Genomic DNA, 21,188 nt, shown 5'->3' on the forward strand with positions numbered 1-21,188 from the left:
ACTGCTCAACTGAATGTCTTGACTCAATTCCAACTTTACATTTTTAAGTTCATCTTAAAAACCATGAATTAATATCTTTGTTTATTGAGCTTGGTAAGCTTGGAATGCAGATACTGACTCTGATCTGAAGAATGACCTGATGATATCAGCCTTCATTCAGTGTTATTCTTTCCCTAAAAGGTAACAACGTGGCCTAGTTGCCCTGTAGTTTTTGCACCCATTGTTCTTATCGAACAAGTTTCTTCAGCATTGTTTGGTCCTAAATCAATCAATCAATCAATAGCTTTTAGGTGGTGACTTTGGGGATTTTATGGCGGGAATAATTTTGGGTTGAAGTTTGACATTGGCAACTTTGTCCCTCCTGTGTTTCATGTTCATGATTTTTCAAAAAAAAACAGTGGATAGGCCTCACTCACATATGTCAAATGTTCCTTATGATCCTATCCAGAGGAAGAAACTAAGGTCACTTGCCATGTCAGAATAGAAAATTGAATGTCTATATAATATTGTGATAGGTCCATTTGCACCTACTATGTCCTCTTCTCAACTCATGTATATCAAAGTCCTTACCTAAATGGAAAATAGGTGAACCTATAGTTTGAAAATTTTTCCATGTTCCTGCTTTTAGTCTTCAAATTAGGAACATGTTCCATGCAAGTACCAAGAATGGTGTTTTTGTTAAAAATTTTCTTTCCAACTAAGTTACATAATTAAAAATTCATATTACATGTCAAAAAATTTCTAAATTAATAAAAAAAATATTTAATTTTTCTCTTTCACATATACTAAAGACGAAATTAAGTATAATTACATATGACAATTATATATGGTAAAGAAGCAAATACAAATTAATCATATAATGCACTTTTGCATGCTCATCCATACCTCCCAATTCTAGTAGGATGTGTACAGAGAATCACTATAACATCTTAATTTATGAAAAATGAGAGAATTTTTTATTATTTCACTGGGGAAAGTTTCCTTCAATTTTTCTGTTGATTTTTAAATGTTTGTGTGATCACTATTCACTAGTGTCTCATATCAACAGGGAAAGCATGGTTATGCAGGTGAAAAGGAGAAAATACTTTGTTGCTTTCACATTTTTCATGTCTTTTCTTGGTTGGGTTTCCCTTTTGTTGCCAAGATATTTTGCTTCAAGGAGATTAGCTTTCTCTCTCTCTTTTTCCCCTCCTAGTAATGAAGATTGCACAAGCCTTTCTGTAGTGGGTGCAGATAAACACTTTCTTTAAGGCCTGGGTCTGAATTAGACCAACCCAAGCATACCAAACCCAAGACTTTGAATCGACCCATGGAACCTAAACCTTAATTATGGATCTACAATTAAAGCCCATAGCTAGGGTCCTGAATCCTGATGGAACAGGTGCAGGTTAGACCCTTTTGAATCATCATCACCATTCACCATGCAACAGCACCACCGGTTTGTGGAACCATGACCAAAACTCCATGAACAACCCACAAAAATTACTCATCCTCGGCGTGTCCCCAAAGGACCAAAAGGTGTCTTACTCCTTCCACATGTCACTTCTATAGCATGACAAGTTTCCTTTGTTTTTCTGACGCTCCCACCATCAAAGTTTGAGTATAATTAGGAACCCTGGTGAAGAGGTGCAAAGAGGATAATAACAGTTTCAGCACAAGAAACCAAAAATTATACAAAGTAAAAAATGGAAGCAACATTTTTGGCTAAGAGAACTCTCTTCAACATCCCAAAGTTCTTGCCTCAAAGCCCTCCTGGAATCCAATCTACCAGAAGAGTTACCAGGGCTTGCTTATCCACTGCTTATGAGCGTGCCGAAGTAAGAACTTATTCATTTTCTTTTTACATTTTTTTTAGTGATTCACTTCTGCATTTAATGTTAAGATATTTACTTCATTAATACCTTTACAAGTGTCTTAAGATTGATTGTTAATTGATAAAATTAATATGCAGGGAAGCAACGCAGTAGTAGAAGAAGAAGGGTCATCAGATATAACAGATGCACCAAGAGATTACATAAGAGACGGTACGAAGCCAAACGGTTTCCACCGGAGAAGGCAGGCCGCCGGGCAGCAAGACAAGCTTCGCGGCGGATAGTGCCGAAGATGGAATTAAAAGGGCCGTGGAGATGGCAGAATATGTGGGAGATACGGCTAAGAAGACCCTGGATGGAGCTTGGGAAGCAGCTAAAGATACCGCACAAGGTATAAAAGAAAGGGTGACTGAAAACGATGATGATATTGAAGAGGATGTTGCAGTTGACGAGATTAGGAAAGCTGATCAGATTGTTGACACACAAGAATATAGGAGTGTTGAGGAATTGAGGGCCAAAACTGGAGGGTATGATAAGGCACATTGAGAAGCTTAAATTGTTCATGGAATCACTTTTTCTTTCAATGTTTTGTCATGCACAATAATATGTTTATCAAATAGTTTGGTTACACAGTGAGATTAGTTCTCCATTATCAACATATTCCATCAACCTTCTCTTCTAAGAGAAGCAGTACTACTTTCAAATCTCACTGCAGCCTTACCAAACTAGATTTTTTAGCAGGATTGTATGTATGAATCTGACCTTAAATGAAGCAAGTTCGAAGAAAAACAGGATGGGGATTCCCCCAAATAACTAAACAAATAGACAATCCTAGAGCAAGATGTTGCATGCCCCATTGGCAATAAGTGTTCATGGGTCAGGTTAGGCTCATTACAAGAGCTTGCTTGGAGTAAAATTTGCGTAAAAATCACTTGTACTGATCTTCACTAACCAACGCAATCCTCTGTTAATTAATTCTAATTCCTGCGTAATTAATTTGCAACAATTTGATATATATAGGATAGGATAGATGTGGGAATTGGTCATGGACTAAATTTATTCACAAATGAAAGTGGAGCAAAGAACTAGAACCTGAGGTCCAAAATTATTAGCTCTCCCTTTCGAAACAAAAACCAGGACATTCTTTCAGGGAAAGGCAATATTGGTGGTGCACTAAGAGTACTGTGAGGGCCAATCCATATGGCGATGCGAAGTTGTCCAATGTTTGTCGATTTGCATGGCTGTAGAAAACAAGACTCCTGGAATCCGATACGCTGTCTACGTAATTTTCCAGTGTGGAAAGAAGAGATTGATAATAAAATGAGATAAGAAAGCAAAGGAGGAAAGAGCCAATGTATAGATTTTAAGGCCATTTCGAGAGCGATCCTTTCAAAGGAAGAGTAGCGGGCATCACCAATCAATCATTGTAAGTGAAATGTGAGTATTCTTTTGGACATCCCCATAACAAGAGAAAAGAAAAGTGCACCTTTTGCATAACATTATCTAAATATATCTGTAAAGTCAAATTATATACAGTTATTTCAATCTCTATGTTTTTTTTTTATGTACATTTTATATAAAAGAAAAACCATGAAATATCAAATATACTATCATTATTTGGAAAGCATATTGCTGAAAAAGACCTATAGATAATATATGTCTCATCAAAACAGCTGTATATCTTTCTTTATAGAATAGTTCTCCCATATATATCATAAGTTCCAAACTTTGCCTTAAATCAATGCTTGCATCTTTATATCCTATATGAGGAGGAAGGATAAGGGGGGATGTGATATTGGGTTGTAAAGACAATGGGAAAAGCTAAAATTTGATGCAAAGTTAAGCTTAAATCTGCCATGTTCAAGTCTAATACATAGTTAAGGCCATAAGTAAAAGGAAACAAAGCAAGAGAATCCAAAAGAAGAGAGCGGAAATGGACCAAAACCCAACTGAGGATCGATTGAGAGTGATGGGGCATTTTTATTTTTGTTTGGTTCAGAAAGAGTGATGGGGGCATTTGATGGTATATGTAGAATGATTGTAGTATTAAGGCATTTTCGTTTACTCGAAAAAGAGCGACGCGGAAGAGTGGGGAGGTGAAAGGTAGCCATAGATAGGACCACGGTGGTACTATGGGCGGAATATGAATATAGTTGGCACCCATTTGGATCTTTCATGCCTCTTATATGATTCTCATCATCATCGATATAAGATAAGCATTTCTCCACCTAACTTCTTACCCAAGTCAGAATAAAACCTTGTTAATTACTACTTTAGTTTAACCTAACTAGTCAGTCGAGGTTAAACCCAGAATTTTTAAGGCACTAAAGATGTAGAAAACTATATGATATATCTTGCAAAATACCTATGGTATCATATGATCTGTTTCATTACCCACAGCAGAAGTTGCTGACTGTTTTCACTAATCACTGATCCCCTATTTTAATTCAGCATTTTTTCGGATGTTCATTGTTTAACCTAGACAAGACATTGATGGCAGTAAAAGAGATGTGAGAGTGAAATGGGAGAGTGACAGATGAGAGTGAAAATATCATTTTGCAATATAATTTTAATTCAAAAAGTTTTGACTCCTTTGGTTGGCTTTTTCTTTTTTCTTTTTTTTTTTTTACACACGCGCGCATGCACACATAAACGTAAAGACTCAAGCCGATTAGTTCTGCACTGTTAATTTTTGGCTGAACATTTTTGTTGAGTACCTAGTACAATGGCCATGTGAAACCTTGTGTTGTGTCAATGTCACTAGTTCAATTTTTTGCAAGCTTCCCCCAGTTTTGTCCTGGTAAAACATACTGTTAAAAGTGAGTTTACACTCATGCATGTAATGAAACTCAATGATATACACATGGTAATCGAAGGAAATATTGCTTTCACATCTGGTAAAGACAGAAATAGATAAAGTAGAATAGGGAATAAAGCATGGACTAAAGACTGGTGAGCTACTAGCCCATTTGAATGGAGAAAGCATAGGGTACTCTGCTACACTAAAAGCTTGTCCAACTCAAACAGGCAGAATTTTTTTGTGAACCATTGGTGCTGTACAGTCTATTATAGGATTCATTCAATTACCTTTGATATGTCTCTCTCAAGGGTCTCTCAGCACCACAGGTGTTAAATTTTACAAAGCTGTAGAATTTGTTCTCAACTTACTTTCCTTTCTTTTTTCTTATTTTTCTTACTATATAGAACTTGGAAAAACTAAACAATGCCTTGTCTCGTTACAAATCAAATTTGGAGTTAGTTTTAAGAACCCTATCTTTTTTTTAAGGTCTAATTGTTTCGAATTATACAGTAAGAGATAACCCTTTCCATTTGCGTTAATGCGCTCCTACTGTATAAGTAAATCACATTAATTATGTATGTTTGAGCTCAGGACATGTATATTCCCATTGCTATGAGGCAAAAAGCATAAGTTCTGGTTTTGAAAGGAATTTTAACTTAAGGAGAACTGAACAAAGAGAAATCAGACAATATAGCCATATAGGTTTAGTGATCTGAAACAATTACAGCGTACGGACCAATGAAAGCTTTGTTGAAGTCTAATAGATACTGCGTCTATCTGTAAGGTTTTGTTGCTTTCCTCAGGTGATGATGCTGTGTGAAACATGTGCCATCATCGTCCAAATTTCAAGGAGGGACAATTGATACAATCCCCATTAAGAAGCAAGTAGCAACCTACTCTCTTAAAACCTAGTTTTAGAGTTTAAAACATCACCTGGTGAACTCAAAGTAACTTGGGAGAAGCAATAATTGAGGTTGTGGGATTCACCAATGATCAAAATTTAGGCCTGAAAACTTCCAGTAATTGCATATAAGAACAAACCAATCCACAGCTGCTTCTTTTTGAACTTCCAATCATTCACCATACAACACTACACTGACACACAAGCAAACATACAACAAGAAAATGTTGCTTGTGGTCCTCAACTTTTTTTTTTCCACCTTTTTTTTTTCTTTCACTCTGTTCTCCTTCATTTCTTCAAAGTCCCACAAACTTAGCTCCCAACATTTTATCACTTCTCCATTATATATATCTCCTTCTCCTGCAATGGAAACTACAGACTTCAGAAGAAAGAGTGCTTTGAAAACAAAGATGAATAAGGGTTTCATAGCCGAAGATCTGGACGATGACATGGAGGAAGAAGAAGAAGAGGGTGTTGGTGATCATGGTTTTCCAGATGATGAAAAGAAGAAGAAAGCATATGGAAAGAGAGGGTCAAGTGGTGGTGCTGGGGTGTCACCGCCTTCTTGTCAAGTGGAAAAATGTGGGCTTGATTTATCCGATGCCAAGCGATACCACAGGCGCCATAAGGTGTGTGAGATTCATGCCAAGGCGCCGTTTGTGGTTGTTGCTGGCCTCAGGCAGCGCTTCTGTCAACAATGCAGCAGGTTTTGGTTTTGTTCATATTTTGATTATTCCTTCAGTTACTTATAGAAGAATTCATTTTAATCTTAATTCAAGCTACTCATAACACTTAAAATTTAATTACTTGACCTACAAGTCAATCAATTTAAACTTAAAGTTCAATGGTTCTTCATTACAGTATTAACACCTACTTATTCCATATTTTAAACCATCTGAGCTTAATGGGATAATTGAAACACATTAATTGAAGATCTTTGCAGAACATATCTACTGCCCTGCATCAAGAAATCAGGTGCAAAAACCAATAAAGAAGTTACTACATTCAGTGAATTAGAGGGTTTCTCTATTTTTCTGTTAATAATGAAGTTGAATTGAGTGAGACTTCTCTGCTAAAAGGAAAGGAAATTCCCAAGATTTTTATTTCAGGATCTTTTTCTTTACCTACATGTATTCAGAAACAAAGTAGACCACAGTGAAAACAAATAATTCATTTGGCTATATTTCCCTTTTAGTTATTCCCTTGTGGAATACCCTCTTCTTAATTTGCATTCCAATTATGGCACGAGAATGCTTTCACAGTTTTGACAGCTAGAATTTTTCCTCTTTGTTTCCTTTCTTTCCAACAAGAGCACTCTAGTTCTAACGTAAGATGTTAACCAAATCTGAAACACCACGACCACTTGCATTTTCATATTTTACCTTAGTAAATGTCCCTTGGACATTTCAACTCTCATGAAGGTAATGGCTTGATTTAAATGTACCTGTAGTTTCAACCTACAGTAGTAGACTAGACATAAAACAGGGCAATTATCTTAACAATTATACTTAGGTCAATATTTCATGGGATACTTCACAGGTTCCATGAGCTATCAGAGTTTGATGAAGCAAAAAGGAGCTGTCGTAGGCGTTTGGCCGGGCACAACGAAAGGCGTAGGAAGAGCTCAGCAGAATCATCTACAGAAGGCTCGAGCCGCAAAGGGATGAGTTCTCAGTTGAGAGAGAGTCAATGCAGGCAGGCTGATGATCAAAGAGCCAGAGTTCCAATAGCAATCCCAGGCAATTCATCTTTTAAGCGTTCCCAAAACAGATAAGGAGCTTAATGACCAAAACATCAGCAGCATGCTCCCTCTCTTCTGTCAGCCAATGGTTTATGCATTTCACTATGTACTGGTACTTACTATACTACGTTGGAGGATTCAATAACTATATCAGGCATAGAAATTTAAGTCTAGTATCAGTGCTTCTGAAGCCTGTGTTCTCGTGTCTTGCCTGCCGCGTAATCTAGGCTTTCTGTACTGATAACCCTTTATCTATGGAGTCTTCTATTGTATCAATGGTTATATCCATATTCCCTATGAACTGGTTGATCGCTAACCTTTGCATTTGTTTTCAAGTAATGGGTATGATATATTTGATGGGTAAGTGTTATATACATGATATTGGCCATAGCTGGACCAAGAGGAAAGGATCATCTTTATTGAACCAAATGTCTCATGTTGCAAAGTAATGATATCTAACCTCAAAGTTAGTTTGCACCCGAATATTTATTTTATTGATTGGTGCGTAATCCCCTATCCAGACAGCAGGATTCAAATTCCTTTTCCCTTAATTATTGAAAACAAAAAAAACCTCAAATTTGGTTAGCGTGACAAAAGTATAACAATCTATTTCGACTAAGACTTGGCCAACTCAAAATTGACTTGAAATCAAATTTGATATTTTCTGATCCAACTTGGCTTGTTAAATTGCAATATGTAGTCATGTGATTAATTTGGTTGGAAACCACTAAAGTAACATTTACAGAATGTTAAACTACTACTTCATCTGGAGATTCCCATTTTTTCTATATTACTTCTGAGGAAAAATGTTTCAGTAATTCAGCTGAAATGCTAAAGAAGTATGAAACCTAGGCTTGAATGTTCCCACTACAAACATAACGAATATCGGTGCAATGCCAGAAGCAACTAGTTAGGTACATAGAGCAGAACAATCTGTTTACATTTGAATCTATTTAGTTTATTAGACAGCTTCATTACAGTTTGCTTATGTATAAAAAGCTTCTGATATGACACAATATGCATAACATTCTTTTAACATAACAAAGGTACTTTCACTTCATTTGTGAAGAGATTGTTATGAAACAGAAGAAAGACAGTTGCCACACTCAAGATCACTAAAATCTTACAACGACGCAGGAAATGTCATCTGTGCTGTTCCTCTTTACAGCCTCCTCAGTTAGGCGCTTTGCTGCAGACCTGGCATCCTTAATGTTCCTAATAGCATCGACAGCTTCTTGGTTCGTCATTACCTGGAATCAGTTTGAAGGAAAAGACTATTCAGTCTGGGGTGCAATGTGTAGTTTCAACATATAAAAAAAAGGCATAAAGTGGAAGAGTAATATTGTCATGAGATTATGACACAATTAGATAGGGCCAACCTTCCATAAACCATCGCTTGCTAATATTATCAACTCCATATCATCACCTATCATCTCTACGGTCACATCTGGCTCTGAACTAAGATGTTCCTTTAAGCTCTTGTCACCAAATGCCCTTGACACTGCCAACTGCCCGTCAACACGTGGAACATCCCCTGAAATGAGAACAGAACTTACACTGTTCATGATCAGAGCAGATGAGGAGGGTGTAACTTTGAGTATAATGACCAGAAAAAAGGTTCATTTCAAATTCTACAACAACGTGATCAAGTCATCACGAGATCTCCAAATGAAGCCTGAAAAAGATCGGCACTCATTACCTGGAAAGTTTGATACAAAACCACCTCTATTTTCAATGCTCTCCTTTTCTGTGGTGGGCTCATGATCAATTGACAGCTGTTTAGCCTCACCATTCTTACAGATAACAGCCCGTGAATCACCAACATTTGCTATTACTAGCTTCTTGCAGTTAATCAATATTGCTGTGACTGCTGTTGAACCCCCTTGGCCCAAATCAACTGCTTTCTCCAATATAGTTGTATCCGTTATACGATATGCTTTCCTAATTGCATTCTCTGGTTCTGTCCAAAAGCCAGGCTGCTTGCAGGAAAAGAAATAAAGAAGGATAAAGTTATAGTTCATTCCAGAAAACAAAACTAAGGAGCATTCTTGATAGGAAAAATATGATGACAATGAAACAAAAATGAACTGTGACCTGTTGTAAGTTTGAGAGCATATTGATGCAAAGTTAAAACTAGAGAGCAGAACATATAGATGCTCAGGGAGAATGTAGGATAAGATGCAGCCATTGCACATTACCTCATTCAAGATATTATCAAACAAATTTGACTTCAAATAATCAGGAATAATATGGCTCAGATGACCATCAAATATAGCAAATAAACCAAGCTCGCTGTCACCAACTTGCTTAAATTCTGCAACAACATAGTCTTCCATGGGATGATGCCCCTTCCCCTTCACTAAATGATAACCGTGTGTTATGTTCTTTGCCATCTTACTTTTCCCTTTTCCAGATTCAGCTGTGGAAGAGCATAAGCCAACTTTTTCTTGTACTTTTTCCTAAAGTAAATCAATATAAGCAGTTGAGCAAACAGGAAAGATAAAGTATAGATGATAGTGATACCACTTGAACAATCCAACATATATACGGAAATTTTGTAGAGATCCTCACTGATGAAGATAACCATGGCATCAACAGCAAAGCATTGTGATATAAAAAGGGTTCAAACTTTTCAAAATGTCTTACTTCCATAGTTTAGAATGCAGTTAATTAATTATACCTTGTGCAAAAGGGATCTGCACTCTTTGCAACAATATTAATATGTCAACCTGGTCCTAATTTCTAAATAAAACTTGACAAAATTTCATTTTGTTAAGGGAACTTTATTTTATAATTATTCAGGTAAATTTAGCCTCTTTATCCAACTAGCCAAGCAGTTGTGCAATATTGGCACATAAATAAGGCCAAAACTCAGGCACATGGTTTAGTCATGAGCAATCATTACCTGAAAATCAATGATCTTATAAACCCAATTCTTCCAAAAATTACCAAATTAAATTACCCTAAACTATTTCTTAGAAACCATTTCCTATAACCTTTTTATGGCAAAATAATCAACAAAAAATCTATCACCTCATCATCTTGCTAATGGTTTCTTTAAAAAAAAAAAAAAAGAGCGCCAGACATTAGATAAATAGCCCATGTGAAAACAATCTAAGACCACACAAGATCCTCTATTATTCATGGCATTCAAGTACATTTACATTCCATTACCAGACAAGGCAGAACCCCATGTTACATATATTCCTTTCTCTAGGTTCCTGTACATGTCATTGCCATTCATTTTCCAGAACACAACAAATCCAAAAACCAAAACTTCCCTTGATCATTACTCTTTCTTATTCCTTAAAGGTCCCAACGTCCGACTCCCTATCTCCTTCGATCTCTTCATATTATATAAGAAATATAATATAAAATAGATCATGCAAAATCTAACTAACCCAAGGAAACCATCAATATTCATTTCAACTAAAAGGGTATTCACACAAGAAAGAAAAAAAAAAGATGCAAAACAGAAAGGGAAAGAAAAAAGAGCATACCTTCATCTTATGGAGGATTTCTTTTCCCGTCATAGCTTTCCTTGGGAAACAAAGAGCCTCTAAATATAGAAAGTAAGTGAATACGTCTTCCTTTTGTTTTTTTGTTGAGAAAGTGGTGAGGACACAGTGGCCAAGACACGCAACAAACTGAAAGAGAAAGACGAAAACAGAGGAGGAAGCCAAGGCAGATAGGGTGTGTAGGGAGGAGAGGCAGACAAGTGCTTGAGGAAGTATATCAACTGTTGACACGCCGCGGCCTTTGCTTTAACACCATGACGCGTTCTTTACACTTACATACGGTCTTGCCTCTTTTTTTTTCTTTTACTTTTGGCTTTTCATTTTGACTTGGACAAAAGAAGAAAACTCTCGTGTCATTAACGAGGCTTATATGAAAAATTTTATTATCTAAATTTTATTTATATTTGCGATAAATAATAATTTTATTTAAAATTATTAATAAATAAAATATTATTAAATTTAAAATATTTTAACTCGAACTCAAATAATAAGTAAAGTTTTGCAATCTTATAATTACTCGACTATTTTAAAATTTTTTATTCAAATTTTAATATCCTATCTACTAACAGTTAATTATTCAAACCTTTGATTGTGTAAAATATATATATATATTAATTGTTTCATAATTATATTTCACAATTCATATCTATATAATATATTAATAATTAAATTTATAAAAATAAACAAACATTAAAATTTAAATTTAAATAACAAATTATTTAAAAATATTTCAAATAACAAAAACAAAAATAAAAATTCATAATAAACATGAATAATAAGACTCAATGAGTGATACCCACACCTTATTCGAATATAAAACAAATACTTAACTTGTTACCTCGAACTTATCTCAAATGCAAATTTAAAATACCCATACTTTATATAATTGAATGAAACATTTACAAATACCTAATTAAAAGATACCCATTATTATATCTAATTTTATAATCGAAATCCTATCTAAACTCAATTATACATACCCTAATCTTCTTTAATGTGGAAAAACAATGTGTGGATAGAACATCTTTGCTTTTTTTCTGAAAAGACAACCGTGATTAAGGGGTCGAAAATGGTTGGAAAATTGACCCAACAGTCAACTCCTTCGATATCAATGTCACCAGTCATCAACTTTCCCATTCATCAATTTCCACCACTATACCTTTTGTTTTGTGGTGTTTAACAATGACAAATTTGCAAATAAAAATAGATATATTAATAATAATCTCGTAAATTCGAGCATGCGAGAATTATTATAAAATTTAAACACGCACGTGATAAAATGATTATTTATTAAATTTAATATCAACTAAAATGATATAAAATAATAATTCGATTTTCATAAAATCTACATGATTATTACTCATAAAATCCATCTCTTCTCTTTCATACTTTTAATTTTTGATTCGTTTATCATGAAACCATCATTAATTTGTATTTATAATCGAACCAGTCCAATTAATTTGATTTTTGATTGGTTTAATTTGCTTTTTAATTTAGTCAATTTGATTTTTTTTAAAAAATTTAATTTATTCGATCCTTAATCATGACAGGCAGACGCAGTCCATTACTTACCCCTAGTTTCAAAGCTCTTAACTGTATTTAGATTGGCTCCTTGTTCAAGCCTTTACTTTTCCTCTTCTTTTTTTTCCAGCTTGCTTGTCTCGAGACTTTAAGAGTCCATGATGAAGTCAATTTCTCTCTCCCTCCCTCTACACACACCAAAGATTTTTTTTTTCTTTTTTGTTCTTTTATTAGTTTGCATTAATGAGTAATAAATTGATGCATGAATTTGCAGACTACAATGGTATGGGTTGTCACAACTATTTATAACCAGTACAAATTTTAAGTGTATTTATTACAATTACTATTTAAATAAATATCTTATTTATTGTATTATAAAAATCCATAAAAAAATGACCCTTAATTATATCTTATTAAATCTAATAATATGGGTTTTAATTTAATAAAAAAAAGACTCCCATTTAAATTTTTTTAAATAGCATCTGAACATTTGGCTCATTGATTAGTGCATGATCCTCTACTTAAAGAGTAAGATTCGAATCCTCTCTCTCCTAATTATAAAAAAAATTCTTTAAATAAAAATTATATGTATCAATCATTAAATTAAATCTGTTATGATAGTAGGTGAATAGTTTTCTGTTCACCCATGGTTGTCATTCAAGCCTTTGGGTCCAAAGTTTTCTCATTGGACTCATTACATTGGATATTCCTTAATTGGGCTTTTTCTATCTAATTAGGAAGAGAGAAAAAAAAAGCCCATGAATTTAAGAAGAAAGCAAGGTGCTGGTCAAAAGGTTTGGCTCAAGAGTCAGCTAGAGCCACTCCTTCTAAAAACAAAAGGACCTACCATCTAACAGCCATTAGAGCATCAACAAAGAAATGATTTAAGAAATGGCTTTGCTTGCTTGTGGGCCAAAACAAGTAGACCAGAATGTGGCTGACTGCTGGTGGTCCCAAAGGCATGATGAACTCAAATGGGGCCCAAAAGTTCCTCCAAAGAAACCCAAATGGGAGACAAAAGAAATTTCCTAAGGAGCTCTTTGTCCTCAGCTTCTAGGACTGATCCAAAGTGGTCTGATCAAATTATAAATATATAGTACAACTTTGGGTTTTCCATTTTGTGTAGTCCCAAACAAAGAAAAAGCTTTGCTTTGTTGATCCCATCATAGGCATGGTCTTTGAGGGAGCCTAAACAATCTAATAAGTTAGTTATTATTATTATTAACTTCAAAGAATTGTCTCAGCTTGTGGCAATTAGGTGGTCAATGTCTCTCCTCTCTATGGTCTAAAAGCTCTTTTCTGCTTTACATGGAAGAGTATTTTTGGGAGGCTGTGTCAACTCATGAAAACAAAAGCAAGTGGATAAAGGCTAAAGAGAATGCCAATGATTTGATCAAACTAGACATCATATGTAAAAACTATGTAGCTATATTTTTAATTTGGCATGATTTATTAATTAAACTTGGAGCCTATTTTGGCAATTTTATACCATCAAGTTTGACCAATTAATTATGTTTAATTAAATTTATCCATTGTATTTTCGAGTTTTCTTGATAGATATTGAATTGAAAATTTTAATTTTCATGATAATTATTTTACGTTGTTATTAGAAATATTGTTAACTCTAACTCAAGTGACAAAGATAGAATAGAATAATATAGATTTTAAATTTGAGATATGGCGTTCAATCCTTATTATACTGTTTTTTTTAAGACAAAATTGTATATAATAGATTAGATCAAAGTGATTCAGATCATTGACTAAATCTTGAGCTTTGGTCAAAGTTGAATAAACCCTACTTGAATCATAAGACACACACATTTAGGAATATCCCACACAAGCTAACAATATTATTACAACACTAAGCTCCATGTGCTAGATTATGGCTGAGTTGGCAAGAATGGCTCCATGATTTACACCACCCAGAACTCATCAGAATCACACAGAACACAAGGGCCCAGATCACTCTAGCTGTCCCATCTAGACATAACACATGATTCTCTCACCTTGTTCCTATCATACTATCATCGACTTACTTACTATAAATACAAGTACACAAGCTTACTCATGCACCCCAAACTCCCACACAAAAGAAAATTAGTATAGTAATTAAATTCTTCCATGGAAACCCGCAGGAAAAGGTCCAGCTCTGGTGAGATATTCTCCTTTCCCAGCACCCCAAATCTGCAAGACCAAGATTCCGATTTCAAGTTCGGTTGTTTTACCCCGGATTCACCCTCTCTAGATCCTTACAGAACCTCACCAGCTGATCATCTTTTCTTCAATGGCCGGCTCTTGCCACATGCCTTCCCTTTACAACCTGCAACAATGGTAGCAGCTGACAGTTATCGTGGGACGAGCAGAACAAGCAGCATCAACAGCAAGGATTCATTAATGTCATCAAGGAGCAACAGCGCTAACAGCAGAAGCAGTTGCAGCAGCGCACGAACAAGCTCGAGTGACAATTCAGAGAGGAGACTGTGGTACCATAGCAAAATCCATGCACGCAAAACAAGCATAATGGTAACCGCTCAGCTATACGGGGATTCTCAAAGATGGCAGTATATTACACAAGTACCTGTTCTGAAACGTGAGGTTTCCGGGAGGAAAAATAGTGGGGCTGTGGTGAAAGAAGCATTGAGAGCTAAGAAACAGGGTGATCATCTTCAAGAAAGGAGTAGTACTAGGGGAAAGTCAGGGCCCTGTCTGAGACTTTTCAGGTTGTTTCTGTTGGCCTGCAGAGAATGTCATGCCATGGAACCTTCCAGGAAACAAGACGTGGTGCAAGGGAATTTGAGTGTTGGATAACTTATGAACCCATGTCTTTAATATACAAAACTTTTTCTTGCTTTGGGTTTGTGTTGATTTTGTGCTATGAACATTATTTGTGTGGAATTTGGGCTCAATATATATTTCCTGTCAACCGGAAAAAACAAATTACTTTGGAGATATTGATCAGTAAAAGGAAGAAAACAGCTGCAGTACTGCTGCTGGTTTCTACATGATTTTTGGTAATGATTAATATGTTCTCCTAGGGTTTCCTGGATTTGTGACATGCTGCAAGGCTGCAACAGGTGATAACTTTTGTCAAAAAGATGAGTGGGAAGCGTCAGAGTGTCCTGTTTCTTTTGTAAAAGCATAGTCATAGCACTATATGCCAATCTCTTCCACCATAATCTGACACTAATTTCAAGCTTAATTATTAGAAATTGGACAGCAAGAGATCACCTTAAACCCTTTCACTAATCAAGGTTTACCAAGTCAAGCAAAAACAAAAAGACCTCCAGTTATAATGATTAAATAGTTTATTATTAGGATTTGAATCTGAAATTTTAGTCAATGACATTTCAGATAGGACTTCATATAGTCCTTGATGCTCAGTCCAATTCTACCCAAAAACTTAAGGGGTGGGCAATTTTCCATTAAATCCGAATTAACTAAATTAATCTAATAAATTCAATTAAAACAGTTCTATTAATTTGGAAATGAGTACTATGAAATCGATTAATCTGATCAATTTGATTATAAATTTTTTTCAATTAATCGAATTAATCGATAAATTAAAAACATATAAGTGGGAATAGCTTATATTTAATAATTGTATAAAAAGTTACCAACCCAACCCAACCCAACAATATATATTTAATTAAGCTCATACAATATAAAAACTTCTTTAGTGTAAATAAGAAATTGGGCTCCATCTAAAAAAAGGGCCCAACAGTGAAAGAAAGTGAGCCCAATTAATAAGTCTGGGTAAGAAGGAAATAAATACCCAGAAATGTGACTGCCACAGCCCAAGCCCATAAAGTGAATGACAACAGGCAGAAGGCCATGGAATTTTCCTCTCCCCCCATTAGTGAAACTGGGAAACAGAGTTCACCATTAAGAAAGACTGGGGAAAACTCGGAGCAGCAAAGCCATAAGTAGTACCACTCCATTCAAAACAGGTAAGAAGGAGAATCTTCGATTATTGGTTTCGTATATATATAAGTTTAAATATGAATCCGGTGTGATTAATTGAGTTGGTGTTGTTGAGTATTAGAATTGAGTTAGGTTTGAATCAGGCCAAGTTTTTTTTGTCAATCTTCCCAACATGAGCTTGATCAATCCTTTTTTGGATCATTCTGGGTGTTGAATTGTTGTTTTTTTTTTTTTGGATGTTTGATTTTCCGAGTTCGTTTATGTTTGGTTGGTGGGAAAACGTTTAGGAAAAGAAAGCTGAGATGGAGATAGCTGGTGGAGGCGGAATCAAAGAAGAGAGAGAAATGGAGATGGACGTTGATGAAATGGATTCTTTGTTTGAAGGGATGGTGTTGTTTACACCATCCCAGTTGGCAGAAGACAAAGAGCAAGAGCAAAAGCAAGATCTTGATCATCTGGAACACGAATCACAGAATTCAACGCAGCAGCATCAGGTTCTGGAGCCACTTGATGAGAATCTGTTCTCTGACCTTGTTCTTCAAGTGCCGCTTGATCAGCCAGATCCTGGACCTGAACCAGAACCAGAACCAGAAGCGGGGCCTCCTTCCGCTACTGCCTTCTCTAGGCAGACCTCTTATCCTTCTAGAAAGAAAAAGAGAGCTACTGGATTTAGGATTGGATATGGTAGAGATGATCAGGTTAATAATAATATTGATGATCATGACGAGAGCCATTCTGCTGCCCAACCAATTACTTCACCTCATACCAGTACCACCACAAGCACTACCATATCTTTGGTCTCAGGCTCAGATTCACAATCCCACCAAGGCCAGGCTCAGCAGCAGCAACAACAACAACAGCAACAACGAAAATCTATTAATGATGCTGAAGCCCAATTTGAGCAAATCAAGGCACAGGTTGCCGATAAACTCAGCCGTGCTCGCAAATTAGCAGCCTCTGTATCTGAAGCTCGCAAGGACTCCATCAGGAGAAGAAGAAAGGCTGCTGATGATCTTAACTTAGCAACTATTAGATTTGGGGACCTTGAAAAGCAGTTGGAGGATGCTTGTGAAGCCGAGGATTTTGAGGCCGCTGACAGGATCAATGAGAGCCTTGCTGCTGCTGACAAGGATAAACAAGCTCTCCTTAGTGCTCTCCGAGATGCTGAGGCCCAATGCAATGCTATTGATTCCAAAATGCTCGAGGTTCTTAATTGCCAGATTGCTGTCGAGGAGGAGTGTGCCTCTTTGCTCCATCATTTCTCTGAGGTCAGTCGTCCAACCATCACTATACTCTTTTTAGATACCTACCACTTACTATTTTAATTTAAAAAACCAGATATAGAGTGCTCTTGTTTGTTAATTTAAAGTAGATTTTTGACAAGTAACTACTGGCTTATGAGTAACAACTGGGTTGTATTCAATTCCTTTCTTCCATTATTACATGGTTGTGCTGTTTGATTCTGACTTTTACATTCCTTTTCCCCTAGGATGCTATGAGTAATGCTGATTTGGTCTTCAAGAAATCAGAAGCACAATCTTCAGAAGAAAGGGAGAAATGGCTTTCTTCAACTGAAGCTTTGGAGTTGAACAAGATAGAATTACAAATTGAGGCACACTTAGTAGATGAAGCTCGTGCGGTATTCAACACTTCCCTTGACAGCTTGATTGAAGATGATAAGAGAGAGAAAGAATTTCTCTGTAATCAAAAAGATATCTTGACTGATGAACTGCAAAAACTACTTGCCTTAGTGAAAGACAAGGAAAAAGAAATTGCTGAAAATAACTCTAAAATTAAAGAAGTAGATCAAAGGATTGCTGATGTGGTATCTGGCTTTCAAGAGATGCAATCAAGTATTGATTCTAAGTATGACAACTTACAATCTCATCTTTCTCAGATGGACATAGAGAGTGAAACTCTAGCAAAGAAAAAGGAAGAAATTGACAAGCTCCTTTCTGAAGAAGAAGATAGGGGGATTAAGCTCAAGGAACTTGCCAGAATTTCTGTAGGTGAGGCAAAAATGTATCTGGAAGTTGTAGGACTAAGAAAAAGTTTGCTATCCTCAGTTTTGAAGTCCATGGAAGATAAAGTGACCCTTGCTAAGACGGAGGAGAAGCTTTCTGAGGATGTCCAAATGCTTCAACAGGACGCTTCTACTGCAAGGGCCTCCCTACAGGTTCATTTTTCTTCTCAAATATATAAGAGAGGGATTTTCTTTTAATTGATTATGTTTCATTACACTATTTTTTGACCCCCAACATGTAATTTGTTCCTGTTTAAGTTTAACAGAAGTTTGGTTGTATGCTAACTGCTGAATTGCACCATCTTGTAGTCCTATTTTGGGATTCAAACTTGCAGAATTTAACTTGAGTTTCTGGTCTTGCCCTGGTTGAATGCTTTCCAACCTGCAATAAATTTCTGTATAGGAAGCTATCATAGACAATAACTCATCCTTAATGTCATTACTGAAGCTATAGATAATCAATTCTTCCTATCAAACAATTTCAGTATCATGAAAATCAGTGGAATTTTAAATTCCATGATATTGCTCTTTGTAGTTTGTTTCACTTGAATTGTTTATTTATTAGTACACAAGAAGCTTTGGATATCTGTTTTTCCTTTTTATACATCAACTTGACAAAAGGTGAACATCAAATAAACCACATTGTTTCTTCCCCTTCTATGATTGCAGTAGATGATTGGATTTTCTCGCTACTGATTTCAGGAATTATCTTCAACAAAGTCAAGCATTCAGCAAAATATAGCATCTTTAAAGCAGAGGATCTTTTTCATAGACAAAATGGTTCCAGAGCTGGAAGCAGAAAAAAAGGTTGCCGCTGCTTCAAGAAATTTCAAGGAAGCTGCACGAATAGCAGCTGAAGCAAAATCATTGACCATTGAAAAGGAAAGTGTACAAATTGAAATGGACAAAGCTGTGTTGGATCTTGGGAAACTGGAGGAAGAGATAAAGCATACTGTGGACAGATTGCAGGAGATTGAAGGACTGATTTTGTCCAAAGAAAAAGAAGTGGCAATGGCTAGGTTTCAGAGGTTACTTCTAATTGCTGGTGCTGCTAAAGCAGAAAGATCGGCTGCTCTAGAGTTGGGTGACCTTGAAGAAGCCAACCTTCTACTTGCAGAGGCTGATGCAGCTGATGCCGAAGCAAAAAAGCTTCAACCAAAATACAATTTGAAAGAGGAAGAATTTGAAGATTTACCAAAGCACTTCATCTCCTTGGAACTTGTAACAAACCTTGGCCAGAAGAAATTAGCAGATTTAGCAGCATTGTCCACTGCCTGATGATTAGTATAGTTTTTCATAATTATGGAATCGAAGAATACTTCAGAATCACCTTCTAAGAGGCAAAACATGGGTTTGCCATTTTCTCTTCTGCAGTTCTGCATAATTTGTCATTGCTTCAGTGCCTTCAAAAGCGACACCATTTGCAGCACCATCTGGGTTACGCTGTCTGGTTCTTTTGCTTTACTTTTCATACCTACCATTTGGATCATTCTATGCATGTGGTCACTAGGTGCTTGCAACCAAAAGCATCACCTTTCATTCATCAGCCCCTGCGGTGGTCAATTTGGTTTGTTGCGCTGGCTTTTGATCTCTCTTTTTCGTTGTCTCCTTGATTCTTTACCTGTAACTGCTATATATAATGTGTACCTTTTTCTCGTGAGTTTTGTTCTGCCATTTGCTCACAGTGGCTTTGAAAGTTCAATTTTAAGAATAGAAAATGGATATTTGAAGCTTGTGTTTTCATTGTTAATGTGGCAGATTTTATATATATATATATATTGTAAAAAGCACATCCTTGAATGAGTTTCTTACTTTCTTTTGTTCATGAGTTTTGTGTTTTAGATTGGTTCTAATAGCAATTAATATTTTGTTGGAATTTGGAGAATTTTGAGTGACCGAAATATATTTGTTTGATTATGTGGCAGGAAAAACCAGTGACGGGATGGAGGATATTTGGGAAAGTGTGTTAGAGGCCAATTCAAGGGTTTTGAGAGCCTGCCATTGCTTCAGAAGTTATGCTTCTAAACTGGTAAATCAGGTTTTGAACTGTGTGCTAGTTTTGTATGATGATCATAATACTGTTTTTTCCATTCCAATTTTAATTGTGAAATTTCTATTTTTCAGGGGGGAAAATGAAAATGCAAGATTTGTGTGTCTGTTTCATCAACACAAGAATGTGATAAGAACTTTGTATTTTGGGTGCAATATTCATGTCAACTGGAAAAAGAGATACTTTGGAACTATCGGTCAGGCTAAACGAAGAGCACAGTGCTGGTTTCTTAATGATTTATTGGTATCATTAGTTTGTTCTGGGAAATCCATTGCAATTTGCAAAATCCAAGGGATATCCAGGATTTGGTATATAATAACAAGCCTGCAACAGCTTCTTCTACTTTTGCTAAAAAAGAGTGGAGAGTGTCCCAGTGTCCTGCTTTAAATCTTTTAATGAATCAAGATTCACCAAATCAAGTAAAAAGTTCAAGCATATGAAAATACAGGTTAAGATTCTGTTCCTTGTAAACTAATAAACATTGAAGGTGGATCTGAGCAGAATGTTTCTCAAGTTAGCTGGACTGAATCATGAACTAGCGTATAACAATATTGGGTTATTTTTCTTTTTCCCTTTGTTTTCTATCTTTTAAGAAATGAAGCATGCATTTGGATGGTGATATGATATATGTAGAAAAAAGATAAACAGTCTCTATTATAGCTTATTATTTAAATACAGAAGGTGAATGCAGGGTCCTAATCAACAAGGAAAACTTCATTGTCTGGACAATGTATATTGAAAATCTGCATTGCCCCTGACCTTTTTAACCTGTTTCAATTGAGTGTTGTTGATTTGCCTTGGATCCGTAGCTATTTCCATCAAAGCTATGTTAGAGATTCAACTTGCAATAAGAAGAGGTGGCTACTTAACCTAACCATTACTTAAAAGTTCCTTCCACCTTC

The 21,188-nt window shown here is 35.8% G+C and overlaps 5 protein-coding genes across 7 annotated transcripts; 4 read left to right on the top strand and 1 right to left on the bottom strand.

Annotated features, from left to right (window-relative positions):
• The first annotated feature begins 1,453 nt into the window (after positions 1-1,453).
• Positions 1,454-2,437, top strand: LOC18594037 (uncharacterized). The gene is given in 3 exon segments (XM_018124526.2): positions 1,454-1,817; positions 1,952-2,035; positions 2,037-2,437. Coding segments are annotated over 3 exon segments (537 nt in total). The 5' UTR covers positions 1,454-1,685; the 3' UTR covers positions 2,358-2,437.
• Positions 2,438-5,762: 3,325 nt separating this feature from the next.
• SPL5 (squamosa promoter binding protein-like 5) lies at positions 5,763-7,554 on the top strand. Its single transcript, XM_018124522.2, has 2 exons — positions 5,763-6,218; positions 7,052-7,554. The coding sequence occupies exons 1-2, from the start codon at positions 5,878-5,880 to the stop codon at positions 7,284-7,286; spliced, it is 576 nt and encodes a 191-aa protein (XP_017980011.2). The 5' UTR covers positions 5,763-5,877; the 3' UTR covers positions 7,287-7,554.
• Positions 7,555-8,147: 593 nt separating this feature from the next.
• Positions 8,148-10,998, bottom strand: LOC18594040 (Protein phosphatase 2C family protein). Its single transcript, XM_007021483.3, has 5 exons — positions 10,754-10,998; positions 9,452-9,712; positions 8,953-9,229; positions 8,633-8,787; positions 8,148-8,503 (listed from the first exon to the last, which is right to left on the bottom strand). Exons 1-5 carry the CDS (start codon positions 10,784-10,786, stop codon positions 8,369-8,371), a joined length of 861 nt encoding a protein of 286 aa, XP_007021545.2. The 5' UTR covers positions 10,787-10,998; the 3' UTR covers positions 8,148-8,368.
• A 3,346-nt stretch (positions 10,999-14,344) lies between these two features.
• Positions 14,345-15,468, top strand: LOC18594041 (uncharacterized). The gene has a single exon (XM_007021484.3). The coding sequence runs from the start codon at positions 14,414-14,416 to the stop codon at positions 15,098-15,100; it is 687 nt and encodes a 228-aa protein (XP_007021546.3). The 5' UTR covers positions 14,345-14,413; the 3' UTR covers positions 15,101-15,468.
• A 636-nt stretch (positions 15,469-16,104) lies between these two features.
• Positions 16,105-20,857, top strand: LOC18594042 (neurofilament light protein). 3 transcript variants are annotated; one of them, XR_016027432.1, is made up of 6 exons: positions 16,105-16,239; positions 16,501-17,481; positions 17,703-18,389; positions 18,939-19,803; positions 20,162-20,274; positions 20,361-20,857. XR_016027432.1 is itself a non-coding variant. In XM_018124499.2 (4 exons), the coding sequence occupies exons 2-4, from the start codon at positions 16,516-16,518 to the stop codon at positions 19,512-19,514; spliced, it is 2,229 nt and encodes a 742-aa protein (XP_017979988.2). In that variant the 5' UTR covers positions 16,105-16,239; positions 16,501-16,515; the 3' UTR covers positions 19,515-19,969. The 3 variants fall into 3 exon arrangements, 1 of the variants encoding a protein (XP_017979988.2); XR_001928677.2 differs by having other exon boundaries at positions 20,162-20,265; XM_018124499.2 differs by lacking the exons at positions 20,162-20,274; positions 20,361-20,857 and having other exon boundaries at positions 18,939-19,969.
• The last annotated feature ends 331 nt before the right edge of the window (positions 20,858-21,188 follow it).

Source organism: Theobroma cacao, chromosome 7 (assembly GCF_053813885.1).
Source record: "Theobroma cacao isolate CCN51 chromosome 7, ASM5381388v1, whole genome shotgun sequence".
Classification (NCBI taxonomy): Eukaryota; Viridiplantae; Streptophyta; class Magnoliopsida; order Malvales; family Malvaceae; genus Theobroma; species Theobroma cacao.